A 27,618-nucleotide genomic window follows, 5' to 3' on the forward strand; every position below is an offset into this window, starting at 1 on the left:
TCTAAAATACGATACTGTATTTACTGTAATCACAACAACCTATATATACTTACGATCAAAATGTAAAAGCTGTATACAGGAAAGATACTGATAAAAACTCTGTAGAACCACCTTGTAGTCTGTAAAGCGGATATTCAAACTTTGGCAACTGAAACAACTGCGCATGCGGATATCTGAATTTGTCTTAAAATAGAAACGTTAAAAATGCCGCGAAAATTTAAATCACTATTCCAATAGATCTATCGGTAGTTTATATTACAAGTTGTCAACCATTGTGTTTGTATTGATGTATACGTTTTTCTCTTTATATTGATAAAAAGAATAGAAAAGAAAAGAAAAAAAGGAATGTTAACAAGATATTTGACATCAGCAGCCAAGGAAAAAGGGGGCATATTTATAGGGGAAGGGCCCCCGGTTATTCACAAATATTTATATTTACTGTATGATCCTGTATGCAAGCTGGTTCTATTATTATGTATAAGGGTGGGTTGAAATTTGGGAATTTCTATTATTTGGGGTGCAAAGTTCATGATTAGTTTAAGCTGATATATACACTGCGATTCAGTGTTTTATATATAATTCTGTAATCACCACGACAATGAGGGATAAATCTACTGAATATTCTATTTTATGTGAATATCGTTGTCAATTTAAAAAGAATTGTGATGTGCCCAATACTTCTTTTTTGACAATTCTGGTATCCACTACTGGGTTTTATATCAGTATTGTTTAGCCAACGTTGATTCAATGTTGGTATTTTAACACAATGTTAATTCAACGTTGAAACAATGTACTAATTTCAACGTTGAATTGTCAAGGTTGAATCAATGTTGAATATTTGTTGATCAACGTATAACCTAAAATCAACAAAGGTTCAACGTTGATTCAACAAAGTGTGCCTGCAGGGAATGATCATACAAAAATAATTGTAACGTTTAACATATCAATAAATTGAAATCTTCAAGGGTGTTACACTTTTTGTGTACATACGTGACATATAACATTAAAGAGAAATTGCATGTTTGCCAATAAGACAACTGTCCATTAAAGACGAAATGACGCAGATGTTGATTTAAACGTAAAAAAGTCACCGCATGGAATTCAACAACTATCAAACAATCTAACATATATAAAGCTATGCACGACAAAATATGTTGCCGAAGTTCTTATCCCTATTTAAGGGGGTACAGAACAACTAAGGGAGTTTACTCTTTAAAATCATCTGGATGTTTTTATCACATACTATTGGTAAAGAGAAATCAAGGTTCTCAATGATCAAACTGCTATATATCCTGTAAGTTGTGTGCTTCAAATTTCAGTGAGTTCATAATTTTGTCAACATGTCATTTTTTTTTTTTTGGAGAATTAAACGAGCAAAATCTATTTTCGTCAAAGTGTCGGGTACCCCCTTAAGAAAACGTAATTATCTATTTAATTCTTCAAGGGCTTAAAAAAGAAACTCTTCTACTGAAGCCGAATGATCAGCATTTTGTACAGCTAGCAAGAATAATAGGGATTGTCGATTTCCACGACTTCTTCATTCAGCTAGGCATGGCACAATCAAATTACGACAACTTAAATTTTCGTTATTTCTCAAACCCAATGGATTTTATGCTGATGGGACTCTTTGATTGGAGGGATACATCAGAAAGCAGCCAAGTGATGGCAACATTTGAGAAATTGTTGAAAGCACTGACAGCTATAGAGAAGCCACACTATCTGTGTCAGGTACCATTATAAAATTGTTTCATTGATTTAGACTGTCCGTTACTTAATTTCATATTGCATTTTCACAACGTGTAAAACTTTTTTCAGTCATGCAAAAGATTGTTGTTGAAAACATCTTATGAGTGACGCTTTATTATATTATTTCTTGTTAGCAGCATTAAAAAACTTCACATTTTTACAATAGTTGATAATTTTTTTTTCGAGACGTATTTTAAATTATCCTTGATAAATCCGTACTTGCCTCGTCGTATCGCCGGATGTAATATTTCAATACCTGATGAATAACAAGCGAGTTATGCAATAGCACATTAATGAAAAACAAACAAATATCTAGTTGTTGATATGCTTTAATTTAAAGATTCAAGGATTTAAATCGCAGTTCAAATCTTCTTAATCTTAAAGTAACCCCTGTTTATTTTAGATCAATTTTTAAAAGATTTAACCCATGTTCAAATCTCCTACATCTCATAGAAGCATCCGTTTATTCTAGATAAATTTATAACAAAGAACATTTCAGAAAATTTATATATCAGTCATTTCAAAATAAAGTACAACTTTGAATCGGAACTTAAAAAAAGAAGTTGATTTGAATTCAAATTGTTTCAAAGAACTAATAACACATTGCTTCTCAAACATTTTTCCAAAATATGCAATCTTATCGACACCTGAAAATGTTTTATTTGAAATGTTGTGCCAGCTGGTATTTGATTTTATCCATCCTGTTACTTTTTTTTTTAAATGCCAGCAAACGTTATAAGAAAAAAGAAAATATCTAATCAAAAGTATAGATCACAATTATATAACAGTGTACATTTGATATCACATTAACGTTAATCATTTATGTAGATTTCTACCAAAATAAAAATCTGCAGATAGTCTGTACGTTCAGAAAAATCAAATTGAATATATTTCTTTTTTTTAAACGCTCGTAAAAAAAATTGGGGAGACAGTGGCAGCGAAAATCTACTACTATGTCCTTTTTCAATGATATTGAATGGAACCTTGCCAAAAGATCTCTTATGTTCATTGTCAAAATTATTCTACACATGTTTTGGGGTAACAGGAACGAACAATGGCAGTAACAGGAAAGACAAGGAAGTAACAGTAGAGACAAACAAATCTTTTGATCAACCAAATCAATAAAAAAAACTTTTGGGGATTTCCTAGGGATACAAAACCAGACATATAAGTATTGTTACATTGTAAATGAACTATTCATACATGTATCATCCCCGTCCGAGTCCAACAAAAAAAAAAACAGAAGAAAATTGTGATTGCTGTTTCTACGTTATCCCTGAAGTATGAGCAATGCCTGGTTGGCATAAGTCATAAAAATTGGTACAGATAAGGTTACATGTATATTGGTATTTATCTCGTTATCATATTCTCGTCCTGGATATTCATTTAAGTTGCAACTAGAGGCTTGCCAGTAACCCATCCGACCATCCATCTGACCGAGTTGTAGGACTCTAATGTGAAACATTTTAAAAGAACACAACAATACACCTGAACAAAAAGACAAATAAAACATTTTCGATTGTCAAAAATCTGATATATCTAGTTTTTGACACTGTTTAACACTGTAGTCTTGCCATGGTTTTTGACCAAATACCGGATCCACTTCATAATTACACGAAGAGCCTTTGATTTTCTTTGGCTTCGGAATGATAGTAAATATTCTGGAGTGGTTGTACCAGCATTTGTCTGTCACTGCTTTTGGCCAATAAAAGATATTCTTCATTGCATGCACACTACATATACATCTGAGGAGTCTACATCTTCCACATATCCTGAATATGTTGTGCACTCATAGTCTACAACGACGTACTTGTGAAGACAATGTTCAGCTTCAGGGATGATTTCAAGACCTATATTACGTTCTCAGTTGTTGTTATTTATTTAAAGAAGACTCGTTTATTTCCAATAAGAACACACAGTGGTTTGGAACGCAAAAGGCGTTGTTCATATCGATGCGAGTTGATGTCCACATTATGTACAACGGTTTTGCCATTAGCTCTATTCTCCGATGGCGATCGTTCCGTACATTAGGATTCCCTTTTTTGGGATACACCCACACTATTGGCCTTCTGATAACATTTTTGCCAGCGCAAAAATTTGCCATATGCCCATGTTGTGTTTGGGAATTTCTTATCTGCATTATTTTTCTCTCATAAATATCTTCAATTGATCTTTACATCAATACAACGCCATGGGTGTATTCATCCGAATACATTGCAAAACTTTTCAAAATGTTTTTATTCTGGTCATTGGGCTCAAAAGCCTTTGACAAGTAATTTTTATCTAGATAAAACTTTTTACTTAGAGCTAGCTCTTTTATATTATATCATCAGATTTCATCTGCATAAGAATCGTTTCAAAAAACAAATACGCTTCCACATGATATCCGAATGAAGGCAGTTTCCATCAGCTCTTACCTGGACTGGAAATAGAGTTTTGTCGGTGCGGACATCATCTGGGAATAGATCCATGGATCTATTGTCAATAACAAAGTTATCTAATTGAATAAACCGATCTTTTCCATTTAAAGTTTCTCTAATAGATTCCAAACAAGTAATTTGCAAATGTTCGAAAGATCCACATTGTTGTAATGTTTGCCAAAAAACTTGAATTCTTTTTTTAATCTTTTTCCATTTTCCTCTGTAAAATATCTCTTGTATACGAATTCTTAACTTCAAGATTTAAATCTTCATAAGGTGTTGATATAGATATCAATCGTTCAGATTTATCAGGCAATTTTATTTGAACTGTTCCTCCACATGCAGAAAATTAAAACAAATCACAAAGATGGTCAGGGCAATGAATATCAGTGCCTCTTTATGTGACCTTTCTCTCTGAATCGGTAAAGATTTGGTGAATTTTCATTGTTTCTGGAATATTTTTCAGTGGTGTAGAAATTATTTTTTTCTACTTCTAAAACTTTAGCCTCTTTAACTTCGTAAAACTGGATTTTAGTGCCAGTTTCAATAGTCCTGCTGTCAATATCTCTGCTCAAAATCTAACTTGTCGATCTGCTGGATCGTTTTATAGATCCCCCAATGCCATCAGGAATTCACTTCCCATATCCTGATTTGTGGAAGTTCCAGCAAGCACCAGCAAAGCCAAGCTCAAATGACATGGTTGAAAATGTTTTTCTTTCTGTACTGATTTGTTGGTCCATCGCTGTAAAAATGTAAGTAATCAACAAATGGATACATATCTTTGATTTCCTTCAAAAAAGGTAGCATGTGTGCCCAAATACTTGGAGGGTCATGTCTAAGGAAATCCGCGACTCCACAAAATGAGCGGATATTATCCATATCTCTTGTAACATAGTAACCAGTTTGAAGAGAGATTTGTGGTAATGATGCTCAAAAATGTATCGACTGAATTTCCTTTGACATCTTGCAAAAGTAGTTCTCTGAAAAGTCTACATGAATCAGACATTCAGTTTGACTCAAAGTCTCTTTGAGAGTTTTATAATGTTTAAACTGGTTTCTTATATAAAACAGATGGCGACTGTACGAGGGTCTTAACATATCATGAAGTTTTTCTGTTGCCTTTTCGATAAAAGCGCTTTCTTTTTCCTTCACTGTGATGCTCAATTCTTTTTCGTCCCAACCTTTGAAGGTCTTTGTTGTGAATTAGTTTTAGTTTCAGTTCAGTCTATTTTATACTCTTATATTTAGTTAACGTTTTAGCGCCATTTTACGTAACAATAGGCCCGCAACGTTGTCACTTGCCGACGTCTTTGTGTATAGCATTGACTCCAAGTAAAGCATACGAAACTTTGAAGACGTTCTTGCGTTTATATCCATCACTCGCTTTTGATATCTACATGCACGTTCCAAACATTGGTACCGTGACAAAACGGAAGAATACGGAAGATGAGTACCGCGACAACGAAGATGAAGACCAGACGAGCTGGACATCGGGGAGTACTAACAAAGTTGCTGAAGAAAGTGGAACCGAGTTCGGAGCAACTTTTGCAGGAATATGACGTGAGCGAACTTTCTACCATTCGGGGACTTATTTGTCAGAAGCAGGAAACGATCGATCAACTAAACGAGAAGATTGTTAAGGAACTATCAGAAGAAGAAGTGAACGAAAAAAATAGAGGAGGCCGACAGATACACGTATGATATAGAAATGACATTAACCAAACTTTCAAAAATTATCAAGGAATCGGAAATCACAGGCAAACAGTCAAGTAAGTCATTGCTTAACCCAAATGCACACGAAGTTATGAATACGAATAATCAAGAAAGTCAGCCACAACCCAGTTTCATGCACGCAAATACATCAGAGTTCTTTTTTTTTTGCAAACTCCAGCATGTACCAGAAACTTCCCAAATTAAATTTACCAACGTTCGGCGGGTATACGTTGGACTGGCAACCCTTTGGGATTTGTTTAGTGCTGCGGTACACGAAAACCTGTCTTTAAACGACGTGCAGAAATTTAATTACTTAAAATCTCAACTGTTCGGAGAAGCCATTCAGTGCATAGCAGGTCTACAAATAACTAACAGAAATTAGGGACAAACACGTAAAACAAAGATTCGGTCAACCACACAATATAGTACATACATACATGCAGAGTTTAATCAGCCTTCCTAGTCCAACGTCAAATATTACACATTTGAAAAAATTCTACGACAGCATGGAGAACTAAATCCTTGGCCTTGAAGGTATAGGGGAGTCCCACGAGTCGTTCGGAAGCCTTTTAGTGCCCATAATATTAAATAAACTACCCGGGAACATGCGAGAAAACATGGTACGTGCCTACAGAGCCGCTGCTGGAACTTGCAGACATTACGGCAAGCTATACAACATGAGATTACGATTAAGGAAGCGGGTCAGTCGGTAAACGGTGATGATATAGAGCCAAATGTCACACCCAAGTCAGCATTCTTTACGGGTACAAATCGCAACTACGCTAATCAGAAAGGAAAAAGAGACATAACCAAGAAGCCGGGTATCTTTTGTCGAGTTCACGCCCCATTAGCTTGTAAAAATGTCATGGAAATTGAAGAAAGAAAACGCATTGTAAAGGAGAAACAGGCATGTTTCAATTGCTTAGGAAATCATAGAGTTGCGGATCGAATTCCGATAAAACGTGTAAGAATTGTAATAAACGACACCATACAAGTATTTCTTCAAAGAATGCAGCACACCCGCAGGCCAAGTCTAAACTTACAAAAGATAACAGCACATCTAAACCAGATACCAGCGCCGCAGTCGCAAGCATGCATTCATCGACATCATCGGTTAGATCGCAAGTATTATTGAAAACCGCGATAGCACCTATCACGTGTGAGAAGACAGAGTTTACATCAGCTAATATATTATTCGACGAAGGAGCCCAGCGGAGTTTTATTACTCAAGAGATGGCCGATTTATTGAATCTGAGACCAAATAAGAAAGAAGCAATTACGATATCCGGTTTTGGGGAATCCAACAAGAAGGTTAGAAATATACAAATTGCTACTATATATCTAAAAGGTCTGACGAACACGCTAATCCCTATTGAAGTTTGTATAGTACCACAGATTGCTCATCCAATACATACATACGCAAGGAACCAGTCGAGTTTTCCGCATTTGAATGGATTGAAGTTAGCCCACCCAGCTTTACAGGACGAGGACTTTGAAGTCTTAGTTGGCGCCGATTATTATTGGGATAAAGTTGGAGACAGGGTTACTAGAGGATCCGGACCAACCGCTGTACAGTCCAAAGTCGGATACTTACTATCATGACCTATACAATTGAATTTGTACGTTACTAATCCATCAACGTCATCGATCATGAACATTATGACCCCGCACAGATAAGAAGAATGTGAAATATATAAGTTTTGGGAAATTGAATCTATAGGAACAGAAAAAGACAGCGAAGTGAAAGCGAAAACTGACTTGCAAGAAATGATCGCTTACCAAGAAAATAATATTCATTTGAAAGACAATATATATACATCGCCAGAAAGAGAACATACAACGTAATAAACCGACTTACTAAAGAACCAGAGATGCTTAAAATATACGTTGACATTATCAACAACCATGAAAATAGAGGTTTTATCGAGAAGGTTGAGACCACGGATGAGACTACTAATCGAGTTCATTATATTCCGCACCACCCAGTGAAAAAAAGATTCATCGACTACACCGATACGTATAGTTTATGATTGCAGTTGTCGCCAAGATTCAGAATCGCCCAGCTTGAATGATTGCCTTTCTTCTACACCTCTATAACTTAATAAGCTAGCCGATATACTTACAAGATTCCACTACGGGAAATACGGTTTGACAACCGATATTGAGAAAGCATTTCTCCAGATTGGATAAGATGAAGAAGACCGCGATTCCACCTAATTTTTCTGGCTTAGAGATCCAAGTAACCCCAAGAGTGGACGTGAGACTTATAGATTCAAGGTAATTCTATTTGGAGCGACATGTTCGCCATTTATTCTTAACTCTACATTATTGAAACATTTATCGAAGGTTAAAAGTACTACTGCTGAAATACTCAAGCGTGATTTGTATGTAGAGAACGTACTTACAAGTGCTGATACGGAAGAAGCCGCCTTAAATTTCTTTGAAGAATCTAGAGAACTCATGACAAATGCAGGATTCAATTTGAGAACATGGAAGTCTTATAGCAATCAACTTAGCGATGAAGCTACAAAGGCAAACGTACTTGATAAGGATAGCGAGACGAAAATTCTTGGAATGCGTTGGGATGCGAAGTCAGACAGATTGACATTTGCAAAAATAAATGAAGATCACATAGATATTGACAACTCGCAAGCGACAAAGAGAGAAGTCTTGCGAAAATCGTCTTCAATTTACGACTGTAAAAGCTAAGTTACTAATACAAACATTATGGAAAGAGGGATACGATTGGGACCAGGTGTTACCTAGCAATATAGGTAAATCATGGTGTGAAATCCTAGATGACATTAGGGATGTTACCGTTAATACGAAAATCGCACGCCATTATTTTACCAATCAAATGAGAACGAAAGCAACGAGCAAATAATACTGCATGTCTTTGTTGATGCCAGCAAACGCGCTTATGGAGCCAGTGCCTACTTTTATAAAGGAAACAATTCTTCTCTCGTAATTGCAAAACACCGAATCGCTCCGCTCGCCAAAATGACATTACCAAAGCTAGAATTGATGGCCGCAGTAATAGGAGCTCGAATGGCTAAACACCTCACAAAAACCCTAGAACCACAACGCACAGTTTTATGGAGTGACAGTCAGATCGTTCTGCATTGGATTTCATCTTCAAAAACATTTGGAAGATTTGTTCAAAATCGTGTGCTAGAAATTAAGGAAACAACACAAAATTATGACTGGAAATACGTACCAACTGAATCAAATCCAGCCGATATTCAAACCCGAGGAAAATCGTCAACGCAATTCAAAGAATCGACTCTGGATGCAAGGACCGTCATGGATATCGGATCAGAACAGTTGGCCTACATGGACCCCGCAAGTGAAACAAGAGACTCTTTTGTTGACGACAACAGATGACCGCGAAAAGATGAAACCGTGTGTATTGAATGGAATATCGAAAGTAATCGATTTATCAAGATTCTCGTCATTGAAGAAGTTACTAAGAGTTACATGCTACGTGTTTAAATTTGTGAATCAATGTAAAAGAAAGTTACCGTATAATCTGAGGAAAAACATATTACGAAAGATGAAATCGAACGCGCAACTCGTACGTGGATTATAGAAAATCAGAATGAAAAATTCAGTAGTGAAAAAGAGCAACTCGCAAACCCGTCACAGGACAAGAATCTACCTTTAGTAAGACAATTGCGCTTGTTCATAGACACAGAAGGTGTCATTCGATGCGCCGGCCGCAAACACAATTCACAATTAGACGACTCTGCGAAATTAACAGTGTTGTTTCCAAAGAAAAATGAATTTACGGACTTAATAATATTGAACGCGCACCTGCAGATGTTGCATTTAGGACAGACAATTACGCAAATCCGCCAATCATATTGGATACCGTCCATTAGACAGTGCGTGAACCACATCGTACAGAAATGTGTGTAACGTGCCAAAAAGTGACAGGAAAAGCGTTTATACAGCAAATTTCGCCTCCGCTACCAAAGGATAGAGTCACCGACATGATTCCGTTTACGACAACTGGTGTTGATTTCGCTGGACCACTCTTCGTTAAGGAAAATGGACTTATGACGAAAATTTATATTTGCCTATTCACATGTGCTTGTATTCGTACCGTACATCTAGAACTTATTACAGATATGACAATCGAGTCATTCAAATAATGGTTTAGACGATTCGTTAGTATGAGAGGAATTCCCAGTACTGTGTATTCCGACAACGCACCAACCTTCGTTTCCGCTTCACATGATATACCGAAGGAAATGAACATTCAAATAAATTGGAAATTTCTTCCGAAAGCAGCACTGCGATACGGTGTTTGGTGGGAGAGACTAGTTGGAATTACTAAAACAACATTGAAAAAAGTGCTCGGAAAATCGCAAGTCAATTTTGACGTCTTAAGAACAATTTTGATAGAAATCGAAGGTGTAATCAACGATCGTCCGATTACGTATGTGTCGTCCGACATCCGAGATCCAAAGCCGCTAACGCCGTCACATCTACTACAGGGAAGAAGATTATCACAAGATAACAATTCTGACACAGAGGTCAATAATTCAAATTTAGATTTCACAGAAGCGAACAAACGTTTGAACCATAAAGTAACTTTAATTGAACACTTTGCAAAACGATGGAGAATGGAATACCTCACGGATTAAGAGAATTTCATCGCGTCGCCGGAGACCAAAACGCACATGTGAAAGTCGGTTCCGTCGTAAAAATCATGGACAATTCACCGAGAATGATGTGGAAACAATAACTCCAATAAAATGTGTTGAATCATAATGGCAGGTGCAATAAGATCAAGTACATATAGTGACTAACAATCCTGCAAGATTTGAACGAAATCATATTATTGAACTCTAAGGAATTGACCATATCAAGTAACTGACTGACGGACAGACACAGAGCATCACTAGGTCCCTCCATCACGTTGTGGCGTGGACAATAATTGTAATGCAAAAAATATTATTCATTATAACATACTTAGCCCTGTAGCTTCTATATCAAAGAAAATTTCTGTAACAGAAGAATCATGCTTGGGTGAGGCTTCTATTCTTGAAGTTTTTGGAGAGGGTATTTCAGTTATGTTTTCTGGATCCAATCTAGATTCGTCCATGTCTATGCCGGTCTGGTAGCTGATTCCTTCCCTCACTTCACAGATTGATATATCTTGATTACTGAAAAATATATTTTCAAACATCAACATCAATTGAAATGTTAAGTCCCTACTGTGATACAAAATTACAATAGGGTATTTGTTATCATCCTTTATCTCAAAAAAAGTATTTCTTATCACTACAAACTGCTCCGAGTCTGAAAAGACCATATTTTGTGCTCGACCAGTAAAGTCTAGCACAGATTTTACTGGACTAGACTCAACATTATCTCGACAGTACTTAACTTTACTTAACTGTACTCGACTTTGGTCTCGACTTTACTTATAAATCTGATTCAGTACTTGATTTTCTAGGTCAGTAGGTGTAGTCTGAAATGGTCTCGACCAAGGCTGGATCAGTCTCGACCAGTCTCGACTCAGTCTCCACCATTCTAGACCTGCATCGACCAGTCTCGACTCAGTCTCCACCAGTCTCGACCTGACTTGACTAGTCTTGACCTTCAAATTTAGTCTTGACTGGTCTGAATCAGCCCATCTAACTAAATTAAATATTGATCTTACAGCTATCTCTATTATATATTTATCTTACAGAATGGCAGGTTGTTTGGTAGTTTGGTTCATTGCTATGAAATTAAAGAATTTAATTCATAGGTCAAAAGGCTAGAATTTGCAGTTCCGACTAAATTCAGATAGTCATCTTTAAATTTTATAACTTTTTCAAATCAACTTGGATTTTCATAAAACTATACAGCTATCTCAATTATATATTGCTCTTATAGAATGCCAGGTTGTTTGGTACTTTGGTTTATTGCTGTCAAATTTCAAGATTTAATTGATAGGTAATTAAATAAGGTATAATGTTCAGTTTAGACTAAATTCAGAGGGTCACCTTTAAATTTGTTTATTACTTTTTCAAACTAACTTGGATTTTCATAAAACTATACAGCTATCTCAGTTGTATATTGATCTTACTGAATCCCTGGTTGTTATGTTGTTTTGCATATTGCTGTTAAGTTTAAGAATTTAATTAATCAAGGTAAAAAAAAGCTAGAATTTTCAGTTCAGACTAAATTCAGATAGTCATCTTTAAATTTTGTTATAACTATTTCAAAGCAACTTGGATTTTCATCAAAATCTACAGATATCTCCATTATATATTTATCTTACAAAATACCAGGTTATTTGGTAATTTGGTTTATTGCTGTCATATCTAAATATTTAAATATAGGTATCTATCTGAATTTAGTCAAAACTGAAAATTTTACCTTTATTATACATATTAACTTAGTCCTTATATTTGACAGCAATACACCAAAATACAAAACAACCTGGCATTCTGTAAGATAAATATATATAATAGAGATAGCTGAAAAGTTTGATGAAAATCCAAAGTTATAAAAAAATTTAAAGGTGACTATCAAAATTCAGTGTAAACTAAAAAATTTTAACTGTTAAAATAAATTTCTTTTTAACTGACATGACGAAAGCCACAATAAAATAAAGATTACAGACAGATGCCTTTACAATGACCCTTCAACACTCCGTAACAGGAGGCAGAACATCTTGTACAAAATAGCTGATGGCTGATTTGGCTTCTACTTTTTTTTATACGCCCGTCAAAATTTTGACGGGACGTATTATGGTATACAAATGTTCGGCGTCCGTCTGTCTGTCTGTCTGTCCGTCCACAGTTTCATGAAACTTAACATAGTTGTTTCTTATGATAATCAAATGATCTGTATACTTTTTGCTGAAAATAAGATTAAAAATTTTTGGGTTACGGGATTTTGTAACTGAAACAGGGGGTGGTTTTTTCACGTCGCGCCGTATCTCAAAAACGATTTATGATTATTGCATAAAACCTCACACACAAGACGACGGGCGTATCATGCGCTCTTGGCGAAGCTGTTTATTTGGATAGAGGTCTCATAAACATCTATATCAATATTTTTAAAAAGAAACATTAAACAGGCTCTTTATATTTTAATCTTGCTTGTCAATGCATTTTTCAAATTTACCGTTCTGTCTTCAACTCTAATCTTCTCAGTTTAGCCTTCTTCGTAATTGCTATTGACTTTCTCTTTTTGTACTGGAGGTCTCTCAGCGTGCTGACTTTTGATGTGTGAACACCAGGTGAAGACCAGCCGTTCTATTTGCCTGTAATGTATATATATATATATATATATTTGTTCAATCATTGGTACTGGTTAGTAAATTCCTTTCAACTTTATATGAAAAATGATATATCTATATTTTTTACTGAATGTATTATGCTTAGTTAACCTGTCATGAAAAGAGTTATCTCCCATTGAATTGTGAACTGAAAAAATATTTTATTAATGGTAAATTTAGAGTAAAAATATTGTTGTCCATTACAAAGCAATATAAACTGATTTTAATGACATTACAATTATTTCAATAAAAAAATATGTTTTCTGTAACATATTATGTAGTTTATTCTCCATTTCCAATATGAGTAATTTGAACTTCTTGTAATCCAATATCATAAGAAATAACATGCACAAAATGATGAAGAAATAATAAAAAATTCAATGTGGTAGTCAAGATATAAATTGTCAAATTGTTTCATTTTGTCAAAGGAATGAAAATGGGAGCAAAATGTAATTCCTTGTATTTGGTTGGTGAACATTCTTTCAAACTTTAAAATAACTTATATATAGTGTTCAAGACAACAAGCCAACACTCATCAAATACTTTTGAAAACTAAAAGTAGAAAAAAAAATCTATCCTATTTCTCCCTAATTTTCCTTTGACAGAAATTAACAATTAATGGAAAAAAATAATGATAAAATGTCAAAATCAATATAAACAGCTGGGCCAGGAGCAAATATGGTACCCTATTGTCCATGAAATGATTTTTGATTTGGTTTTATAGGAGAAAAATGTCAAATTTTAGTTTCAGTTAGTCATAATTCTCAGACTAGTTCCAAAACAATTTTACAATTTAGACTGAGTTTACTACTGACAGACAGACATAGTATACCATAGTATGTCCTGTCAATAGAAAGGAAAATAAAGAGTCTCCCAAACTAACATGAATTGTGATGATTTTGTTCTCTATGCCAAACTGATGACTTACATCTAAGTAGCAGACCCATCTAAGAATCATGCAAATTGGGAAATAAGTGATTTAGTACTCATTTATTCATATATATGTTATAGCTCCATGTGTAGTTAAACTAAAACTGTTTAAATGTGTCCTAAAGTGGCAGTTCTGCTTGATTATAAGACATATTTGACCTTTAGATATGAAATATAAATATTCGATTTGTACTTTATTACAAATTTGAAAGTTATCTCCCTTTGTCCAAGTTTATTATAAATTATATGTAGGCTATAAATCAATGTAATTCCTATTGCACAATTCTAAGCTGGGGAGATACTTAATTTTGTGTTGAATATGTAGGTTTTTCGAATATGTACTATTATTACTAAATTGTTTGCTACAGCTGGCTTATGTATGAATTTAGTTTCAGTGGATCTAAATGTCTACTAGACGTGTTGCTTAGTCTTTGGTTTTCTATGTTGTGTCATCTGTACTATCATTTGTCTGTTTGTCTTTTTATTTTTGGTCATGGCGTTGTCAGTTTGTTTTCGATCTATGAGTTTGACTGTCCCTCTGGTATCTTTCGTCCCTCTTTTGTACATGTATTCATATGATTCTACTAGAAACATATGAAAATCAGTGTTCAGGCTTGTTTAGGAGACTAACAATAATTCAATGATGCATTCAATTTCGTTCTTACATCAACGAAGTATTTGTGACCTTTATTTTTTTTAACAACACTTGCTGCAACCCTATAGCAAAGACTTCCGGAACTACCATAATGTCTCGTTTTTGGTGCTTTTGAAGCCACTGTCTTATTGAAGCTTTCATCGCCTTGTGTACTTTCAAGATGAGCTAGCTTTTCAGACTGTGTTATATAGTTACTGAACAGTGTACTCAATGAGGCCTGCAGTTGTTGGTCTTTAAGAGGTTTACCATATGGTAAAGAGCGAAATTTTATACCAGAGTCTTCAAAAGACTGGCACCAACTAGGATTGCAACTGCTGTGGTCACCAAAGGGGTGTTTGGATAGTGCAGGTAAATTCTTCTCTATTTCTTCTGGTCTTTCTCTAGCTTGTGCAACCAAGAAATTAAAGCATTTTATCAAATAATAAATGATCTTTGTTGTAAGGCGAGAATGTTTATTTCTCATAGCAAAAAGACTCTTTCCTAGGGTTTTCTTGACGTGATTGCTATCTCATAGACTTGTCAACTTTAGTTCTCAGTCTGGCTATGATTGTAGCATCCTCATCTCCAACTATTGTCATAATATTTGTACCTTTTGTTCTTGCACTTGCTACCATCTGTACAACCATGTCAGATTCCATTGCTTTGGAACTTTCACTGTAATTCTTTCTACAAACATGCACTTTTGGAATCTTGTTCATCCTTCTGGCTGTTACACATATTCTGCATGTTCTTGATCTCAAACTGTAGTCTAAAATCATTCCTGTTTTAGTGCCAATCATTTAGCAATGACCTGTACAATAATTCATACAATAAATCAATTCATTCAAATTGGAAAATAATTTACTTTTTATGAAAATAAAAGAAGAATGTGTTGGAAGGACATATATGCTCCCGCTTAAAAACCGTACAGGGTATTTTGGCTGAAAATCACACTTGATCTGTGTATTATGATTATAAGAATTGTTTTAAAGTTTGAAATCATTGGTCAAGTAAATGGACAGACGTACAGACAGACGGATGTGTACAGTACAGCCGACTCTTACGAAAGGACAAGGATAACACTAAATACCCCCTTAGCTGAGCGATTGGGCATAAGTATTTGTATGAAAATTTTAATGTGGAGTAGTACTAAGAAAAACATTCCTCTGTGTAGATCTTTCTCTTTCTTTCCTTAAGTGTTATTCGCGTCTTGCGGGGTCTGTATCTCTTTTTAGCCTGTAACAACGCTGTTTTTCGGCCTGAGAAAGTATAATGTCTGCAAAAAAGAAATACAAAAGTTGGTTGTTATTATATTTTATACGCAAAATATGATTATTGCAAAATAGCACACTGAAGCAATATTAGTTAAAACGAAGACAAAAAAAAACCAAGCAGAACAAAGACCATTGACCAAGAGAACCAATGAACCAATTAAGATTCAGATATCAAAATAAACATCTAATAGATATAAGAAGATGTGGTATGAGTGCCAATGAGACAACTCTCCATCCAAGTCAAAATTTATAAAAGTAAACCTTTATAGGTCAAAGTACGATCTTCGTCATCTAAGTCTTTATCACAATCGGTGAAGCATATTAAAACAGTATTAAAAAAAAAACAATGCATAATAAATGAATTTTACACGCTTAATACTTGTATGGTAATATCGGCAAGTGAACTCTCAATTATATGGACACTAATATTTGAACTTACTATCTTGCCGTATGCATGGTGTGTGTTAACTCTTACTAATGTTAAAATGGAAAATGATGTAAAACATACAAATTAAACGGATAATCGACAATAACCGAAATATGTACATTTTTTTTTAAATGACTGATATATATTATCTAGCCCTATTATTAAAGAATAAAGCATTTAAAAGATACTCCCCTTGTTTTGAATGATGGTTCTTAAATGTTATTTTTGATTCGTTATTTATGAATATAAATAAATTCATCATAATTCTATATTTAAATATTTTAGGTACACAGAGAGGACCATAGTTTAGCTGGTATGTCTATCTGTATTCAAATAAACTCTTAGATACTTATTAGTTTGCATGTACTTTCATATATCGTTCTGTTTATGTTCAATGATGATGTTGGCTATTTTCTGCGATTAAAGTATAATGTGAGGCCAGTGTTACTTGTGAAAGGGGACGATGTCAGCAAACCTTTCAAATACTTTATGATACCCCATTAACAGCAAATGTATGTAAACTTGTTTATTGTAAAACAATTTCCAGCATAATTTCTAGTGAAAAAGTAACTAAATTACGGAAATCTATGTTGGTCCTATTGTTAGGAATTTTATAGATGACGGTATTTTCAATGAAAACAAAGAAACTTTATCTTCAGGTAGCGTTTGTTTATCTCGTTTTAAAGCATAATTAAAATAGAAGCATAATAATTTATACATAACAACAACGAATATATATAGTCGGCTTATAACTGGTCTTTTTACAAATACAAAAAATCTGCCTGAGTGATCTGAGGTGAGTTTCCCCAGGGAACTCATTTTGTTTGCTATAAAATCGTATGTTGCCTCGTTTTATAACGTTTACAAGCTAACAATAACCCAAATTTTTGTGCTCGTTTTTTTTTTTTTGTAGTTATAAGTTATACAAATTTGCGAAAAATCGTACGACTTACACTATTGAATCATTCGTCAACAATACAGGAACGTAACAGGGTAATACACAAGCTCAATAGTTTCGGTTTATTGATTTTCTTACTGTTAATTGAGTCTTCGACCCAATATCAAACAAATATAAGGCAGATTTTAAAAAGAGATGAAAACATAGAAACAATTATTCTCACCTTTTCGCATGTTTATCCATGCAAAATATTAAAGTATTGATGATTATTTGGTTGTTAATATTTATCAATTCAATTTTGCCTACTTTGTTACAGAAAAAGCCAATGCTTGCCTGCAAGATGTTCCTTCAGATATTGTTATTAACAGTTTGACAAAAAAGAAGCTAATAGGTGATTGCGTGGTTCATTTAGGGGTAGAATTAGGTCTAAGTATAGGTAACATAAAGGAAACTATGCACAACTTTCCAAGAGATTTAAATGGTCAAATACACGATCTCCTCGTAAAATGGAAAGACTGGAAAAAAACTAACCGGGTCAAACCAACCATTTATCGATTAATGGTAACATTGAAACATGTTAAAGCGGCTGAAGGCTTAGCTTTTTTGAAGAAAACTTATGGTGTGGAGTAAGATTTCGCGTACAAAAAAGGACAGGAACCTTGTCAGAGTAGATATCATCCATTTTATTATCCTTGTTTATAACTGTAATATATAACACTTACTGCGGATTCACTGTTTTATTTGAGGTATTGATTTTTATGATTGGAGGATATTTGACTGGATTAGTTGTTTCATGCACATATTTTGTACTCCAAGACCTGAGTAAAGATGTATGAGTAAAAGTATAATGTTGGGATAAAATCATATACAAGCGAATACTAAAGTGAGTTTTTTATTTTGTAAAAGCATAATTTACTACTTCATGTACATAACCCAACCATTAATGTTTACTGTATACAAGAAGACTAGAAACGCAACCCAAAATGTGAAAAGTATACGAGCTAAAAAGATACAAAGTGACCGACACTTTACTGGCCGGAAAAAGCTTTCAGATATATGCAATCATTCTGTGAAATTTTAAAATATTGGTGAAAAGTGGGAGGAATTGAAACTGGTCTGTCAGTGAAAATAGCTTAGTTTAAAAGTTAGAAAAAGTATCAAATTAATTTATAAAAGCATTTGCAGATCAATGTGTTATTTTTTTCTGTGATGGGATTTACACTATAGTTGTTTACACTCTATTTTTCCCAGACAATCGTTTCCCAGCATATCCATCCAATACGTTAGTTTTATTATTATGTCAAAAACAGTAAGTAACATTTGTACTAAGCTGATTTATTTTTTTATTATATTTGATGTTTTTTTTATTGCACTGTGAAAACAATGTGTTTTTTTCAATGTTGTAGTTGTGTTCAATTGCTTCGTTATGATTTCGACTATATTAGTATAGTTTATCTATGAAAGAAGTTGTTTTCCATGCGTGTGATGTCTTTCATCTTTTGGCATTGCCATTTGATAAGGGACTTTCTGTCTTTAATTTTCTTTGGAGTTCGGTATTTTTTATTTTACTTTAAAACAAATGTAGTGTACTCAACGAAGGCAAGCTTCTATGATGTGTTTATTTACAACCACTGGGTCGATGACACTGCTGGTGGAGTATTTATTCCCCGCGGGTATCACCAGTCCATTAGTCAGCAGTTCTGTGTTGACACGAATTATCATTGATATGGTCATAATTCGTGTAATTATAATTTAACTGTTCACAAAACTTTGAATTATTTTAACTAAGACTTTTCTAGCTCAGGAATAGATTACCATAGCTGTATTCGGCCAAACTTTAAGGATTTTGTGGTCCTCAATACTCGTCAACTTCGTACTTTATTTGGCCTTTTTAACTTTTTTTGCTTCGAGCGTCACTGATGATTCTTTTGTATACGAAACGCGCGTCTGGCGCAAATACAAAATTTCAATCCTAGTATCTATGATAAGTTTATTCATGACTTATCTACATGATCTAGAAGAGTTCAAAAACGATGACGGTACAACAAAAACATTTCACCCATCCAGTGCTACAAAAATCATTTCCAGTTAATGTTTGATTACACTTTGCACATTCTTTAGTTTTGTATGTAATGTATAAACTGTTATTTGCCTTTTCGTCTGATTTGTGAAGGCATTGCCATTTTCTCTTCAGCGTATAAGTAATTGATGAATGAATGAATGCATTTTGCAAAATAACATGAACATGCTAGAGCAATCGAAACATATATTGTAAATATGACACAATGTAATTTTGGCATCATCAACCTTCTTTCTTAGCAAAGAGGGACGAAAGATGCCAGAGGGACAGTCAAACTCATAGATCGAAAACAAACTGACAACGCCATGGCCAAAAATAAAACGACAAACAGACAAATAATAGTACAGATGACACAACATAGAAAACCAAAGGCTAAGCAACACGAACCCCACCAAAAACTGGGGGTGATCTCAGGTGCTCCGGAAGGGTAAGCAGATCCTGCTCCACATGTGGCACCAGTCGTGTTGCTTATGTTATTACAAATCCGGTAAATAGTCTAATTCGGTTAGTCACATTCGTGCAAAGGGAGGGTATTGTAGTTACGATATAAGGACCATATCCGATATCATCTGTGAAACGGTTATTCCATAACGGTCAACCAACTCGTGATGGCGTTCGTAAAATTTACGAAGGGATGATTTCAACTTCCCCATTTGGAACTCTTGGTTTAATAGCTTCCTTGTGAGAAGCAATCCTCTATCAAGGAAATCATGATAGGAAACACAAGCCCGGGAATATCATTAAAAGAAAACATTTTTTACTAAAATTATTTACTCATTTACTTTTTGATTGAAGTTGGTATAATATTTCGGCGGAGATCTGGAAATGTCACATATATTAAGCCCCAGTCACATTAGACCACGATCGCACCACGCTCACCGCGATCTAAAATAATTTCAAATCGTGGTGAGCTCGCAGTATGAACGGTGAAAATGTAAATTTTCGTTTCAATTACTTTGCTACTACGTCCTCATTACGCTTCTACAACGATCCCGCTACGATTATACCACGTTCTCACCACGCTTATTCTACGACCTCACTACGATTATTACGATCTTTCTACGCTCATCACGTCCTCACAACGACCATACCACGATTTATCCGATTGCAACACGATCTTACTACGCTTCTACTGCGATTATAGCACGCTCTTACCACGACCATACTACGATCATACCACGTTCATACCGCGATCTTACTACGCTCCCAGCAATAACGTCAACATCGTATTCCATATAAATACTGTATCATTCCTTCTATTTCTCATTGATACGTAGAGTTTCTCGGAAACAGCGCAGTCATGCAACCAAAATATACGAAAGGGTAAGGGTAGAGGTAGAGGCAGAGGGAGATCTGATAGTAAGGAATCATGATCCAGAAGATATATGTCGGACCGACCAATCCAACCTGAATCACAACTTATTGCTGGTCCATCAAGGTCCAAATTACATACAGACAAACACAAGCTGGAGAGCTTTTATAATTTTTTTTTGACAATGACAATGAGTATGATGATCGTAGTATGAACGTAGTCGGGTCGTAAGAACAGCGTGATGAAACGGCATAGGCGTGCTAAAATTGTACTATGGTCTTGAACAGCGTGGTATAAGCGTGGTATAAACATGGTATAGTCGTAGCGTGTTTGGGTGGTGGTAGGAACGTGATGGTCGTAGTAAAGTCGCTGTGAGATTCTAGCGTAGTCTCCCCGACTAGAATCGCGCTTCCGCTACGCTGTCGCTACGATGGTACAGTGACCTTTGCGATCTTACCACGACCTTACTGCGCTCTCACTACGCTTCTACTACGACCTGATTTCGCCACGACCGGACCACGATTGTTTTGAACATGTTCAACGTTGACCACGCTCATCACGATCATGAAGACTTCACCACGACCGTACTACGACCCTACTGCGATCTGCACGATCGCGCTACGATCGTCAAAATTTTCATTTTTTTCACATCGTGGCCTAGTGGGACTGTGGTATTAAGAATATGTAGGAGACGAATTTCATTATCTTTTTGTATGTAATTAGGTCTCTTCAACTGGTTATTTTCAAAGAAAAACATATCCCTAGTTATTATAGAAAGCATCCAAGCAAGTATAATTTATCTGTTATATTATCTTACTGCAATGTTAATTTAGATAGATAGATGTCATCCTTTATTAGAAAGCTTAATAACTTATTGTGATATGTATATTGCTAGTATGAATTCTCTCTATTTGTTTTTATTTCTAAATGTTACCTTTGTATTATAAATAATATTTATTATTGTATATTTACCTCATGTAACACATATATGTGTCTAGGCGTTGCTTCACAATAAAATCTTGAATCTTGCATCTTGATTTTTGAAATTAATTGAATTGTTCAACATTAAACCTATCAACGCCTGCTAACATTTTGAAACGGATTATTTGGGGTATCTATAGCAGCATTATGAACACTACACAGTTTTGGTTTAAACAAAATAAAACCAAGTGGAAGCGCTTCAACGTTTGTATTAAATTTAAGATTGTCAAATAGTTTAGCCTTGAACATCACTGCAGAGACCTTAACTCACTGTAACAGTCGAAATGTGCGTCTGGTGCAGACAACTTGGTATCGTCTATATTATTTCACTTTAAATCTTCTTGTATATATTAAAACAAAAACTGGAGTACGTTTATATTCATAGATCTCTGAAATAAGAAATATTATTAGTTATTACAACTTTAATCTAAATGTTAAACGGTAGGGAGTATGCAGCAACATCCCATGTGAAATAAGTTGTACATAATGTAGACGAAGATCTGTTTAACAAAGTAGTAAGCTCATGATTTTTTTTTTAAATCTAAATGATAACCACATATTCATAATAAAAGATAGAAATTTAGCCTATTACTGGTTCAATTAAGAACAAAAATTAATATCGACTATATTTCAGATTAAAAACATTTACAATTTAGTATACACGAATATGTGTATTGTTCATAGTAGAGCGGACATGGCTAGTTACTACCTATATCACAGTTTTCTACTTTCGAGAGCAACATTGTTGAGCAGGTCATGCCTTTTCCCTTTTCCTCGCCTAACTTAAATTGGGTAGCTTTTAATCAAATTTGAAAAATATGACGACTCGTCTACTAAGTAATAATAAATCTGTCGAAGTTATAATAGGCCACAAACTGTTGACATGTTTGTGTACTTTCAACACGTTAAATAAGAAGTGGAAGATTCCAAATGTATAAGTCGACAAGAAACTGACAATGCCGTGAAAAAAAGAAAACGGATAAAAAAAGAACAACAGCATACAAAACACCAAAAAGAAAGCTGAATATTATCAACACTAACCATAAAAGAATATCAGATGTGATCTCAGATGCGGAGAGGAGTGTAAACATAGCCTGTTATTTTGCGACACCCAATTAACATTATACGAGCATTTTAGCAATACACGCGTCCTTACTGGTGATCTATTGCAGGAATATTTGAACATTCAAAATTTATAAAAATCTGAAAGGATAAGCTTCGTGAAATACGAAGCTTGTCTTTTCAGATTTTAACAAAATTTTGAATTATATATATATAAAACTTGTAAAATACGCTCATAAGTTATACCAAGTAATAAGGCATCCGCTTACAGTGGATTACTAATTAAGTATTAGCTAAGCCTAAAACAAATTATTCAACAGTCGGTGACGTAAAATTATATCCTTGAAACTTTACCCAATGTGAAATTTCTAATAGAAACACGCTTTCAATGAAAATAGATAGACAAATTGTATAAAACGACCGTACTTTAAAAAGTTCAAATGCACAGAGAACACCACATAACACTCATGTGAGAACAACACGAACAACTTATCACTAACACTAGTAGTGATCTCTTGGGCTCTTGAACGTAAAACATATTCTTCACCGGATGTAATATGTAGTACCCTTCATGTTGTTAATCGATTTACTTAGTCGGAGATTATTTTAATCACAAAACTATAATGATCAGTTGAAAAAAGCTTCACGCATCAGATGAATACAAATATAAATACATCTAACAAAAACATAGAGTGGACGTGGACGGGTTCTTAAACATCCTGACAACACAAAGAGTTCCCTTTTGGCGTGTCTCGGTGCTTATACATCTTGCCGTTAACTTACTGTGTTATGGTCGTTTTTTGTTATCTTGTCTTTCATTTTATTTTCGCTTATGTGTTTTGGGTATATTGCATTTTGTTTTTCTTTGTTAACATATTTGTTTGTTTTATAGTTGTAAAGACTATAAAACGATGTGAACTTCTGTTCCCCTATTTCTCACCGACGGTGCAAGGGCTGTATAGCCAGTCAAGGTCGTTAAAAACTTCCATTTGTTGTCCCCTATTTCTAACATGTGTACCTATTATGTCTGTTTAGTTTGTTCACACATTGTTGTCAATATAAAATAATTTTCTTCGACTGTCATTCAAATGAAAGGTCTAGCTAGTTATAAAACCAAGTTTAATTTTCTAAATAGGGAAATGCCGGTACCTAGTCAGGAATATGACAGTTGTTTTTCATTCGTTTGACGTTTTAGAGCTTTATAGATTTTGTTATTTGAGAATGGACATTCCCTTTTGAACTTTTGTTATTTAACTTTCTACTGGATGCTATGACCACGAAAGTAGGAAGGTATTAAATTATAAAATGTACAGTTTACGTTGAATAGATTACCTTAGCTGTATTTGGCAAAACTTTTACAAACCGTACTTTATTCGGCCTTTTTAACTTTATTTTTTATTCGAGCGTCCCTGACGAAACGCGGGTCTAACGCAAATACAAAATATCAAACCTGGTATCTATGATGAGTTTATTTCTTCAATTATATATATATATTTACACCCCAGCTCTATTGTTATACTTCATAGTTTCTATTTCTGAAACACGTGTAAATTGAATAGATCTATTGTTACGAATAACAATGGATTTTGGCCACAGGGTGTGACGAGCGGGGTTTCTGGAAACCCCTGCTTCTACATCCCGAAAACACAGTCCATTGTTATTCATAACAATAGAAATTGATTATTTTTTAAATAACATGAGCAAAAGAAAGTTCTAATAGTGTTCACTACAAGTTGTTTCAAGATATTTAAAAAAAAAACATTTTAAGAAATTCCAATAGCGAAAAATAAAAAATATTAAGTATCTTCTTTTAATAAAAAAACAAATCTTTTAAATTCTCCTTTGCTTCAAGATATTTTTTTTATCCCAGTCACGTATCTGTATTCTAAAGCATTGATCTTTAAAAAGGGGGGATTCTAACTCCCGGCCCCCCTCGGATTGCCCCCCAAAAGGAGGTTCCTTCATATTCAATCTGTACTTTTATATGTTGAGCGTGTCCGGTCAAGGGGGGATCTAACCATTTTTAAAAGGGGGATTCCAAACCCAGGAGAAAAGGGGATGGGTTCCAATTTTATGTCCCCTTTCAAATGCATTGACCGTCCAAAAAAGGAGGGTTCCAACCCTCCAACCCCCCGGAATCTTCCCCCTGGATCCGCCTCTGCCGGTCGTCGGGTTTCTTATCAAGACACACCTTTCCCTCAGTATGTCCGAATATGATGTTTATTTATTCTTTTCAAGTTATTAATCCATAACATAACTAAAATACATTTTGTATTACCTTAAATCAACAGGTAAGTACTTTGTATTATAATAATGCCTTCATCTTTACATGTAGTCGCTTCTACATGTACCAAATCCAACGCTTGACTCAAAATGTCGTCCGTCTTATACTCAACCATATTGACAACTGCATACAAGGAACATGATGGGGTTTTTTTTGTAACAAGTATGCACGAAACGGTCAACCTTGACCTGCTGATCCATATTAGCACATGCATTTAACGGGATATGCAAAACAGAAACTTTGACATTTGTTAAATCTACTTACTTGTCAAAGTTTGAAAGTAAAGTTACTGGTGGGGTTTCATGTAAAAACAAATTTAAATCTTATAAATCATGGTTTGATATTGTCAATAAATATGCTATCCGTTCTTTTTCATTAAATAATCAATGTTAAAAAATATAGGGTGAAGCATAGGGTGTAAGTTAGTTATTCACCTCGGGATACGGTGTGTCTTAATAAGAAACACCTCCGGCCTCCGGCCGAAGGGGTTTCTTATGCAGACACACCTATTCTGCGGTGTATAACTATTACGTAATCTACAGTACTAAGAGATTCCATCGCTTAAACATACATTATTCCATATGTGGTTTCTTCTGAATCTTTGTGGTTTAACAAAAACAGTGGTGGACAATATGGACAACAACAATAGTTCAATCATGGCTGGAGAATTGTACATGTGACAATTTTCGTTTGTGATCAATCGTTTTTTGCATTTTCAAAATTAGAAAAGTGGAACTGGAAAAACATTATTCTATTTGACCTTTACTGAAGGTAAATCCATAAAAAGTGCATCGGATGCATTAAATTTATATCATGTTGTTTTGTCGGTTTAAAAGAAAACAAACAACATTAGGAGATGATGTACAGTGCTGTTTTAAATGTGTAAGGAGTTAAAGACTTAATGGGCTGTTTTACGAAACATCTTCAAACTGCTGTGAAACCGTTTGTTGTTTATGTGATAAAAAAGATGGAGAAGAAACTTATATATGTGCCTTTTTATATTCTTAAATAGTTATTAAATTTAATACCTCCAACCGTTACAGAAACAAAAAATTATAATCTCCGAAGTAGTCAAAATATATACCAAACTCCCAGCAGATTGTCATTTTATTAAGAATCCTTTATTCCATCTAGTATTCAACTGTGGAATTCACTCTATATAAGTTTTAGAAATGAACTCTCTTTAAATATGTTTAAATTATCTAAAGGCTCTCAAGAGCCTGTGTCGCTCACCTGAATCTACTTTGGTTTTGGAATTTATGTAACAATAAAAAAATATTAAATCATAACAGATAGCCTCAAAATGATTGTGACCAAATTTGGTTTACTATTGTCCCCGTAATTTAATAAGAAGCAGATGAATTTTGTAAAGTTTACCGAAATTACCAATAGATTCATTGAAATTGTAGAAAATGACTTTATAAGGACAATAACTCCAACAAGCGGTCAATTTTGGTCATGTCGTCTTATGGGTAGATCTTCTTTTCATGATACTTTTGCAGTTTACGGTATATCTGAATCTATAAAAATTTATGTATTAGGTTTTCATCAGCACCTCACAAGGAACATTTATGCCATGTTTGGTTTCGTTCCATTTAGTGATCCTAGAAGAAGCAATTGTATGTACTTCACATAGGATCTTATGATAAACATAGTCCACTGCAGGTGGCCAACTTTGATGATGGTACGGCTACAAAGGAACAACATTTGTTCAGCACCTCATTAGAAAACATTCATCAAATGTTTGTTTTCATTCTATTCAGTGGTTCTCTAGAAGAAAACATTTGTATGTATTTCCCATAGGGTCCTATGTTAAACTTACACCCCCTGCTGGCAGCTGTCTTGGATAACAAATCAACTACAAAGGAACACAACACTTATTTAGCACCTCAATAGAAAAAATCATACCATGTTTGATTTCAATCCATTTTGTGGTTTTCTAAAATAAGACATTTGTATATATTTCCTATAGGGTTCATTTGTTAAACTGAGTCCCCCTCTGGTCATCTTGGTTAAAGGATTTGCTTCAAAGTTCATTCATGCCAATTTTGGTTTCAGTCTATTCAGTGGTTTTTCAAAATAATAATTTTGCATGTATTTCACATAGGTTCCTTTGTTAAACTAAGTTTCCCAATGGCAGCCATCTTGAATGATTGATTATCTACCAAATAACAACACTTGGTTGGCATCTTATAAGGAACATTTATGCAATGTTTGGTTTCATTCCACTCAGCTGTTCTATAAAAGAAGACTTTTGTACGTATTATCCATAGGGTTCTTTGTTAAATGAAGTTTCTGGCTGCTAGCCATCTTGGTTATTGATTGTCTACAAAGTAACAATACTTGGTCATCACCTTTTATGGAACATTTAGGCCATGTTTGGTTTCATTCCATTCAGTAATTCCGTTACACCGCTGTCCCAGGTAAGGGGAGGGTTGGAGTCCCGCTTATATATTTAACTAAAAGATACATTTTGTAATTATGTGCCTGTCTAAAGTCAGACGCTTGTAATTCAGTGATTGTCGTTTGTTGCTGTGTAACATATTTGTTCTGCGTTCATTTGTTTTTTGTACAT

At 34.6% G+C, this 27,618-nt stretch overlaps 2 protein-coding genes across 2 annotated transcripts in view; both read left to right on the plus strand.

The window, feature by feature from the left end:
* Nucleotides 1–18,718, plus strand: part of LOC127718483 (uncharacterized) — a 46,256-nt gene extending 27,538 nt beyond the window's left edge. The window contains exons 7-9 of the mRNA XM_052224526.1: nt 1,445–1,728; nt 16,712–16,739; nt 17,641–18,718. Coding sequence (XP_052080486.1) covers nt 1,445–1,728; nt 16,712–16,739; nt 17,641–17,954 — 626 coding nt within the window. The 3' untranslated portion in view covers nt 17,955–18,718. The remainder of the gene's footprint in view (nt 1–1,444; nt 1,729–16,711; nt 16,740–17,640) is intronic.
* LOC127718484 (uncharacterized) overlaps nt 1–27,618 on the plus strand; it is a 198,120-nt gene that overhangs the window by 128,866 nt on the left and 41,636 nt on the right. The gene's annotated exons all lie outside the window — the stretch shown is intronic.

The sequence above is a fragment of the Mytilus californianus genome, unplaced genomic scaffold (assembly GCF_021869535.1).
Source record: "Mytilus californianus isolate M0D057914Y unplaced genomic scaffold, xbMytCali1.0.p SCAF_10, whole genome shotgun sequence".
In the NCBI taxonomy this organism is placed as follows: domain Eukaryota; kingdom Metazoa; phylum Mollusca; class Bivalvia; order Mytilida; family Mytilidae; genus Mytilus; species Mytilus californianus.